The 10,329-nt window shown below is 38.4% G+C and overlaps 1 protein-coding gene across 1 annotated transcript; it reads right to left on the reverse strand.

Annotated features, from left to right (window-relative positions):
• Positions 1-3,332: 3,332 nt before the first annotated feature.
• On the reverse strand, positions 3,333-4,301 carry Or2t35 (olfactory receptor family 2 subfamily T member 35). Its single transcript, NM_001000088.1, has one exon. It carries the CDS (start codon positions 4,299-4,301, stop codon positions 3,333-3,335), a length of 969 nt encoding a protein of 322 aa, NP_001000088.1.
• Positions 4,302-10,329: the final 6,028 nt, after the last annotated feature.

The following is a 10,329-nucleotide window of genomic DNA, read 5'->3' on the forward strand; positions in this document are numbered from 1 at the left end:
TTCTCTATCATCACCATCATAATATATGATTTTATATGCAAATTTTGCTTTTCTGATGTTTTTGGTTATCCAGAAGTTGCTTTCGTGTCCAAACTGGGCTCTGAGGATGCCACGTAGTCTTGGTTTCTGTTGCTTAGGTTTCTGTACTTGCCCCTCGTATCAGGTTGTCTCTGGTGTTTGCTTTTCTTGCTGTCTATTACAGTGGCTTGACCATCCTGCAGGCCTGTGTGTCAGCACTCCTGTAGACCTGTTTTATTCAGCTGGATCTGGGAACAGAGAGCTGCTCCTGGGTTTCTGGGACCTGAAGCTCCAGGTGCGTTGCTTGGCACAGAAGAGTTGGTCTTACCTTTGCTCTCAGGAGTGTTGGAGCTCCTGGTGATTGGCTTTCAGCTCTTGGTGAAGGCAGAATACTGAAGCTTCCTGCTCCTGACTTCTCCGAGGTCCCTCTGCACAGAGGGCATTGATGGCACTAGGCAGTTTCCTCTTGGGTCAGGAATGTGGGCAGAAAGTAGTTGTCTCCTCCAAGTTCTCAGGATTGTCTGCACTTCTGAGGGTTCAGCTCTCTCCCCAATGGGATTTGGGTGCAAGGAGCTGTACGACCATTTCAGTTCAGTACCAGGAGCAGGTAGAAACCAGCAGGTTTCTGCTGCTGACTGCTCCCATATCCCTGTATCCAAAGTCTGCTATGTAGGTACCCCTTGGGCCAGGAATTTGAACAGAAGTGGTGGTCTCCCCTGAGGTCTCAGGATTGTCCACACTTCTGGAAGTTCAGCGCTTTCCTCCCTCTTCATCAATATCTGTCCTCAAAGATTTGAATTGTGCCCCTTTTTCTGTTTCTTTTCAATTTACTCTAGAAGCTGTTCATTTTCTAATTAGATTTATTCATAGATATTTTGTTTTATTGAGGCTATTATGGATGGTAATGTATCCATGATCTTTTTCTCAGCAGGCTTGTTATTGTTATATAGACAATCTAATAATCTTTGTAAGTTGATTTTTTATCCTATCATTTGCTCAAAGTATTGTTCATTTCTAGAAGTTTTCTAGTAGAATTTCTAGTTCTTTTGTATATAAGATCTTAAAAGAGGAATAATTTGACTCCCCTCCCATTTTAATGCAATTTCCTTCTCTCGTCTTATTGTTGTAACTAGTGCTTTAAGTACAGTAGTGAGAAGGAGGGAGATAAAGGCAATTCCTTTCTTATTTCTGATTTTAATGAGATTGCTTCAAATTTCTCTCCACTTAGGATGCGGTTGGATGTGGAATTTTCCTATATAGTCTTTATTTTTTTGTACTGTAATCTAATCCAATTATACGACTTTCATTTTTTCTTTATTTTTAAAAATTGTGTGTGTGTGTGTGTGTGTGTGTGTGTGTGTGTGTGTGCGCGCGCGCGCACGTGCATGTGTTGTCTGTATGTGTTGTCTTCAGACAGTGAAAGAGGAGGGCATTAGATACCATTACAGATGGTTGTAAGCCACCATGTAGTTGCTGGGACTTGAACTCAGGACCTCTGGAAGAGCAGTTAGTCAATGTTCTTAACCACTGAGCCATCTCTCTAGCCCTTTTATTTTAGTTTTATCTAGACTTTTATTTTAAAGTCATGTTGGGTTTTATCAAAACTTTTTTTGCATCATTGAGATATGACATTTATTTTTAAGTTCATTTATATGATTTTGAACCATGCCTTCAACTCTGGGGTAAAGCTAACTTGATTGTAGTGGATGATGTATTTGTTATATGCCTGTATTTCATTTGTCAGTATTTTATCAAACATTTTTGCATCTACATTTATGAGGGATATTGTCTTGTAGTTTTTTTGTGTGTCTTTGAATGTGTATTCTTTAGTGTTTGGGTAGGGTGTTCTGTAGATGTATATTAAGAAATTTGACTCTCTATGTCATTTAACTGAATTTTTCTCTCTTAATCATTTATTTGTGAGAGTAGAGTACTGTAGATCACTATGTTATTATTAATCTATGTCTTACATGAAATGTTCTTTATTAAATTATTGGTTCCTATGTTTGATGCTTTTATGTTCAGAATTATAATGTCAATATAATGGACATTGTCTCCTTGATGAATATAAAGAGACCTTCTTTGTCTTTTATATTTTTAGTTTGAAGTCTATTTTCATTGAATATTAGAATAGATACACCTGCTTGTTTATAAGTTCCATTTTCTTAAAATACCTTTTTTATCCTTTTACCCTAAATGGTATATATCTTTGGTAGTGAGATGTTTCTTGGAGGAGAAGCATGGTTAGTGGTGGGCTTTCTTTGGTCTTTTAATTTTTAAATTTGTTGAAAATGCCATGTATGAATGCAACTTATTTGTACATCTTATATAACCTCCACCCTACCTCCTCTATCAGCTACTCCCATATCACCTTTCTCTTAAACTTATGAGCTCTTCTCTTAGTGTTACATACATACATACATACATATATACATACATACATACACACACACATACATACATAGCCTACTGTGTCAATTTAGAGTTCCTTGTACATACATGCTTTTAGGGATGATCACATGGGATTGGATAATCTACTCAGAGGCTTGCCCTAGCAGATTATTAATTCTTCCTCCCTCATTAGCCACTAGGTGCCTGTGTCTCTTCATCTAGGAGTAGGGTCATGTTGAATTCCACGATGGCATGTTTACTGGTGTGACCTTGTTTAGGCAAACATATTTTCGATATTCCATGTATGCAGCATATCTTAAAGCAGGCATTCTGGTTCTCTGACTCACAAAATAAAATTATATTGTCATCACTAGAAAAAAATTAATTTATATTTAGTGTTTTTTTTACTATATTTAAAATTAAATCCTCAAGGACTTGGAAAGTACTTCTGGCAATTCCCTTTCAAATCCTAGCCAGGAAGGTTGGAGCTGTACGGCTGTGGCATATGAATTAGTATGGGTAGAGTTGTAGGCTCCACTTTCCCCCAAAGACATTCATAATTAATACAGACACAGAACATATGGCCAAATGCTAGACATAAAGATAACAATACAGGGCACTTCAGAGGGATGCTCATCTTGCCTAGGAAGATTCAGAACATTTTGCTGCTGAATTCAGACAAGAAAGTCAGTAATGCTGAAAACTTTATGTCTGATTTCATATTTCATTCTTATATTTTTGCTTGTATGCCTAAGATTTAACAGCTGAGCCATCTCTCCACCCTCATATCTTATTAAGAGATGATTATAACAGAGTGATTTTGATGGATGATAATTTTAGATTGTTAAAATGAAGCTGAACAGAACAAAGTGTTTTTTATAGAAAGATCATGGCATCCACCCAGGAGTATTGGTTACATCCTGCTAGTATTTCTCAGGCACATGTCTCACTCGGAATCTCTGAGAGGAGGCATGTTTCCTTAGGACTTTTCTTAGAGCTGCGGCCACATCTCTATTCCTCAAACTATAAATGAGTGGGTTCAACATGGGAGTGAGAATGGTGTAAAAGGCTGACACAACCTTGTCTTTCTCAGGTGTGTGATAGGAATGGGGCAGTACATTGGTATAGAAAGCTGCCCCATAAAAAATGCTCACTACTATAATGTGGGAGGAACACGTGGTGAAAGCTTTACGTCGGCCCTCAGCAGAGCTCATGTGGTAGACAGTGATGAGGATCCGAGTATAGGAGACTGAGATGAAGGATATCGGGATGAGTAGCATCAGCACACAGCATGCATACATCAAGGTTTCATACAGTGATGTGTCTGTGCAGGATAGCTTCAGCACAGCTGGGATCTCACAGAAAAAGTGGTTGATCTCTCGAGATCCACAGTAAGGAAAACTCATAGTAACAGGTGTCAGCATGAATCCATCCAAAGACCCACCAGCCCAGGAGCCTAGCACCATAAGCAAACAAATCCTGGGATTCATGATTATGGGGTACCGTAGAGGGTTGCACACAGCCACAAATCTGTCATAAGCCATGAGGCCCAGCAGGAAAAACTCTCCCCCAATCAATGTCAGGTAGAGAAATATTTGCAGTGCACATCCCAGAAAGGAAATGGTCTTGTCTTTGGACAGGAGATCTTGAAGCATCTTGGGAACAGTGATACAGATGTAGACAGTATCCATGATGGACAACTGGCTGAGCAAAAAGTACATGGGTGTGTGAAGACGAGAGTCCATACGAATGAGCATAATCATGACCAAGTTGGCTGTTACAGCCACCACAAAGATGGAGAAAACTACAGCAAAGATCAGCCCAGGAAATGTTGGGTGGGTGATGAGGCCCAGGAGGATGAAGTCAGTGGAGTTCTTGTAAACAGCCTCCATTTCCACAGTGCATGACAGCTTAATCAGCTGTAGAGGCAGAAATTTGGTATGTCAACTAATTATCACTTTTTGTGTTAGCCATGTTCAAAGAGATATAGGGAAAGAAAAGAATGTTCACCTCGGAATTCTCTTGACTCCTTGCTTGAACATTAGCAGTGGGCCATTACACAAATCAAAGTCTAAACTCAAATTAATCAGCTTTGACGGATCATCATGGATCCAAACTCTCTAAGCTGGATGAAAGTAATAAAGCTAATCAGCAATAATAGTACTTCCTTTAATTTTTCTTATTTTTGAACTACATTCTACACAATTCTTATAATCTTATTACTCCATGTTGCATTTTCTGTGACATTGGTAACTACACTATATCTACTTTATTATCTTGCAACCGGTGTTCATTGCTTCACTAATTTAAAAATTTCACTTTCAAAATAATTACCTGTTAATGTTTTATATGTATGATATTTGTAACTAAAGAAATTGTTGTGATATGAACACATAACCAAGCTTTTGAACACAAATCATTTTCCTTTTTTTGCCATTGGAAATTACTACACAGCTGTAGATTTAGGATGTTGAACTGACATGTTGATGAAGATAACATCTTATGAGAGTTAACTCTTGAGTTATTGCCACACTGTCCTATCACATGGATCCTTGTCTTAGGTGAGAATGCTTTAGAGACTCATTTCTGTTTGTCCTTGCAAGACAGCATGGGGTAAGAGTTCTCAGATCAGCATCTCTAGAAACTCTCCTTAGCAAGCAGTATTTTAATTCCTTATCATGGAGATCTTTCTGGCCGATGCTATGAAATCAGCAATGATTTATGATAAATTCTACAATTTATCACATATTGGACAGGAGATCTTGAAGCATCTTGGGAACAGTGATACAGATATAGACAGTATCCATGATGGACAACTGGCTGAGCAAAAAGTACATGGGTGTGTGAAGACGAGAGTCCACATGAATGAGGATAATCATGACCAAGTTGGCTGTTACTGTATTCAATAACATATTCTTCTCTTAAATTATTGTCCATGTAGATGATTATCAGATTTCCCTGGTAGGGTATTCCAGACCTATGTAAATGTGATCCCTTGAGAATCCATTACTAACAGGGCTTTTCCTCCTCTTTATTTTCTACTCCACTATTGATCTTTAATGTTTAGAAATAAAAGTAAGTCCTTAATCAAAATGAGGAAATAACAAAAGTTTAATACTCATTTGAATTGTTTGACTCTCATGTTTTATCCATCCAAGAATACAAATGTACTCTTCTTCAGTATGTTCAGTGATATCAGGGGATGGATTATGAGGTTTTATTATCAAATCATGGCATGCCGCTTCTTGATAGAATTTCTAAAGAAACATATTTAAATAAATATATGTTGAATGTACCTGTATCTTCTAGTTTTACAACAGTCAAATAATTTCTGGAACACTGAGCTGAAATAAAACTCTTCTATACTGAAGCAAAACTTAAATGACAAAGCAATGGAGAAATACTTATTAAATTTCCTGTAAGATTGATTGCCCTTTGCTATAATGAATGTTTCCAAATAGAAGTGTCAAAATACAAAGGGAGAAAAAGGGGAACAATTTTTGTTAGTATGTAGTAAATTATATATTTGTCATATATTATGAGCCACAAAAGGGAAAAACCCTGAGTATTAACTATTAATTCATGACAAGATTGAGGAAAACCAGCTAGTTTGTCTCCTTTAACATATGAATCTAGCCTTGAGGCACTCATATAAAAGCTATATTTAAAAACATTACAAACTGAAATTCCACTGATCGGGCTTCTGTAATGACTAGTTGGAAATCAAAATACTCATGCAGGCAGCCAATATTATTTTGATTCAAAATCTTTATGTTTTGTTTGTCAGAATTATAGATTTTATATGTTAATTACTGATATTGCTAAGTCATCTTCCACTTATCCATTTAAAAAATATACTCTTAAGAAAATAGAAATAGCAAGCATATAAAACCAAATTCAAGTTAAGAATAAGCTAGGAAAATAAGAAATTGCTTTTGCCTAAGTACACCAACTAAGGAATTTTGTTTCATGTAAAGATTCAGATCGTACCATACACTCTATTAAAAAGATGCAGGATACTTCTAGATCTTTCTAGATCCTTCTAGATCAACCTCTGATTCAACACTCAGATACAGTGACACCTAACCACTTGTCGTAGGCCCATCTGGGTATGCTTCATAGGATTGATAGCCTACTAACTCCAGTCTTTGTCTAGGGCTTGAGCTCAGCATGGCTACTTGGTTAAATGGCTACTTGCTCCATTATGCAAATTATGTTATGGGATATAAAATTAATTAATTAGCAAATAAGTTAGGAATGAAGTAAAAGAACCCACGATTGCCAATGACTATGAGTACCAAGTCAAATCAAGAATGTTTGATGAGTTAAAACCACTAAAACATAAAACTTGACATCGTGTAAAAACACAAACTTGACTCTGTTACTCATAGAGCTTGTTCAGGACAATGGGTATTATTAAGTTGGTGTGTCTGAAATATCAGCGAAGAACTGCAGTTTTGTTTATTTGAGTTCTCAGAGTCTTACTTCAAGGCCAGAGGTGATGTGCTTGTGCTTGTGCTTTTGCCTTTCTTGTTCTTCCTCTACAAAGACACTGTTCCTTATTTCTAGCCAGGTAACCCCACATTCTTGATCATTTCCCATTGCTTCAGGCCTTACGGTCCTATCCTAGTTCCCTCTCTAGTTATAGTCTTCTAAAAACTAGTAAGACGAAAGATAAAGAAAAAGAGAAAAGAGAAAAGAACAGTAAAAGAGAAAGAAAAAGATTTTTCACCTGCAGACTCTATGGTCCGACCTTTCTGATGGATCTTGTTAGGCCCTCTTAGTTGTAACAACTACCAGTGTCACACAGAGTCACCTATTCAAACCCTACTGGGTAGAATGGAGGAAGCAAGCCAAATGTGAGGATGCTGTGGCCGGTTGGGTTTGTGGTTGAAAAGAATGGCAGAGCCTTGTGACAGTGGCCTTCTCCATGGGGGAAAAGAGAACATGGAAAAGCAAAAGGTCTCTCTGCAGGACAGCATGCTTGGAGATGTCATGGAAATTCAGTCAACATCAGTGACCCTCACTATACCTTAAAAGGAGTGCTCTTCAAAAGTGAGTTCAGATGATTATCCTTCAGGAGCAATTCAGACCACTCCTCTGAGAAACTTCCTCAGAAACCCAGGACTCCAGGAGCAGTGAGAATTCTCCTGCTGGTGCTATTCGTGTGGTTGAAAAGCTGATGGTGTACTTGGCTGGACCATTGTTCCAGGTTCACTTTCAAAGAAACGTTCCAAGTGCATTCTCAGAGGTGGGATGATCATGCTGAACATTTTTTTTTTTTTGTGTCCAAGGCACTGTACCTAGCACTGGTGAGCTACAGAGACCCATAACCATGATAGCTTCCCTAAGGAGTATTTGATAAAGTTTGAGAACTGCAATATATACCAATGTTACTTATCAAACAAATTTGTAAATCTAATATAAATTTCTAAAGAAATATTTTGTTAATATGTCCTTAGTAAAAGAATAGCATGATAGTAGCTGATCATGTAGCTGAGCTCTGCAGATCTGTAAAATCAACACAGGAATAGCATGATGGTCATATGTCTCTGGAATTAGCTTTTCAGGAAAAGGATTAAATTGCATTGCAGAGGACTTGGTCTGGGACTAGAGGCTGAGATACCTTAAAATCCCGAGATATTTGAGGAAAACAGGGAGATGGCCGCTTTGGAACAATAGCCTAAGGAACCAAGGGAAGAGAGCTCCCAGCTCGACAGAATAGGTTGTGCAAGAGCACAGGGGGAAATAGGCCTAAATTAAACTGTGAAATTTGAAAAAAAGGAAAACTCCTTTATAACTAATATAACACCAGAGGATGTCTGTACGGAGACTCTGGCGGATATGTCAGGGAGGGAAGAGGTGGGTTAGTTCAACAGCAGCAGGGAAGGAACCTTCAGATGTAGGGTGTAGGGAAAAGAAACCGGGATAAAGGTTCAGGGGCTGTCTCAAAAGACAAAGAAATGAGGTATTCGTGCATGTTATTCCAGTGGGAAACAGCAATAAAATAGTAATTTAGGGAAGATGTATCTGATAGCTTTATGGTGTTAAAAGTTACCTCACGGGTACTAAGTACTAATATTAAGTGTTTTAGAGCCATATGAGCCATGTCTTTTGACAATTTCTTCTATTCTTACTTTTGCTCCCCTATCTGTATTACTTTTACTGTATATAATTAAACCCATTTTCATCATCATATATCTCCTAGAGTTTTCTCTTCAGCTGCTATACGCATGGCCCTCACCAGTTACTCTATCATCAGTGTCTAGCTCTCTCTCTTCTGTATCCTAACCTTCCCAGTCAGTTTAGAAATTGTCAAAATAGAAAATGAAGTACAAAAGTGTCAGAAGAGATTTGTCTTACTTCTAAAATATAGCAGCATGCTGGCACGTGGATAAAACTTACAGGACACCTAACCGGCCAGGAATTACTTCAGTAAGATTGTGTGTTTCTGTTAATTGACCTGAAAATATCAATTAACCCAACGGCACTACTGTTTTAGTACACAGAGAGAAATTTCTGAGCAATGGCGTCAGCTTGTATGTTGACAAATAGAAATCAAAGAATGATTGTGGCATGTGGATGAGCTACCCCACTCCACAGATGCTGTAGCAGGGAGCTGGGAGGTGGGAGGAATGGAGTGACTTCACAGGAGCAGCAACAAGGTGCAAAGCAGAGAGCTGAGGTTCTATAGATAGTGCAGCCTGCAATTTCAGCTTCTAGGATGTAGACACCACCTCATAATACTGAATTACTTAGTCAAGCATACTTCCAGACAGCGCAATATGCCTCCTCAGGGCTTCTGGGTGATGCCATCTATTGATAGTGAGAGTGTTTGATATCAAGACACATATGTATATCATACAAAGAAGAAAATAAAGCTTTTAAAAGAAGAAACTAATTGGAAAGAGACAGTATTCAACCTTCGTATCCTGCTCCAAACACATAGAATCATCCTCCATAACTGCTTTATACAAAAAGAATCAGTGTTCCAATTAAGGTTGCTCCAGCTGCTGCTCAACTCCTGTCAGTTAAGGATGACCATCTGAAAACTTCCACTGATGAATACGCTGTTTTTAAGTATTAGTTCTTTAAAATTAAGTTTCTAGAATTATTTGTATTTATGCATTTATGTAAGAGTATGCCATATCTGTGGAGGTACCAGTGAAACCCAGGAATTGGGGTTACAGGTGATATTTACTACCGTATGGGTGCTGAGAACTCAACTTGGGTCTTCTAGAAAAGTACCGAGCACTTCTTACTGCTAAGCCATCACTCCAGCCCCTTTTATTCCACTTTTCTTTGAGGTAAATGCATTTCTGCACTTATCCTCAGATTCCTTTTATACCCCTTTCAAGCTAAATATTGCTATTTGATAATCTTCTTGCCAAACAGTAAATGCATACACTTGCTCCTCTTAGCATTGAAAGGGCATTGCTTTCATTTGCATATTAGAAGATGACTCCACAGTAGCTTCTAATGGCTTCAGTGACACCCAAAGAACGAATCGCAATACTTTAGTTATGCCCTCTCATTTTTTCCATAAAAGTCCCAGGACCTACCTCAAGCTGGCGAGGCCAGGACTTATCGAGACAGCAGTAGACTTCTTAAATACCTAGCGGTAGAAGTGAGGCTAAGTCAAAGCAAACTTTTAGTGAGAGTGGATTGCTCAAGCCCCATGAGGAGGCTCAGGGTCATTAACCAGCCGGATGCCTTGTGCTTTGGAGGATACTTTGCCCTTCTTGACAGGTTGTTCTTTCCCCAAGTGAGAGCTGGCGTTAATTCTTGATATTTCATCATAGAAGCTATTTTCTAATCTTGGTATCTCTCCTGGTTTAATGAGAAGGGTGAACTCCATGATTGAATGCTTCCCCGCAACCCCTCAGTGCAGTCATGGGTGTGTTACTTATGAGACTTCTA

This window comes from Rattus norvegicus, chromosome 15, assembly GCF_036323735.1.
Source record: "Rattus norvegicus strain BN/NHsdMcwi chromosome 15, GRCr8, whole genome shotgun sequence".
Taxonomy (NCBI): domain Eukaryota; kingdom Metazoa; phylum Chordata; class Mammalia; order Rodentia; family Muridae; genus Rattus; species Rattus norvegicus.

Coding starts and splice junctions, on each gene's coding strand:
- Or2t35 (NM_001000088.1), bottom strand. CDS start 4,301: ATGGAGGCTGTTTACAAGAACTCCACTGACTTCATCCTCCTGGGCCTC.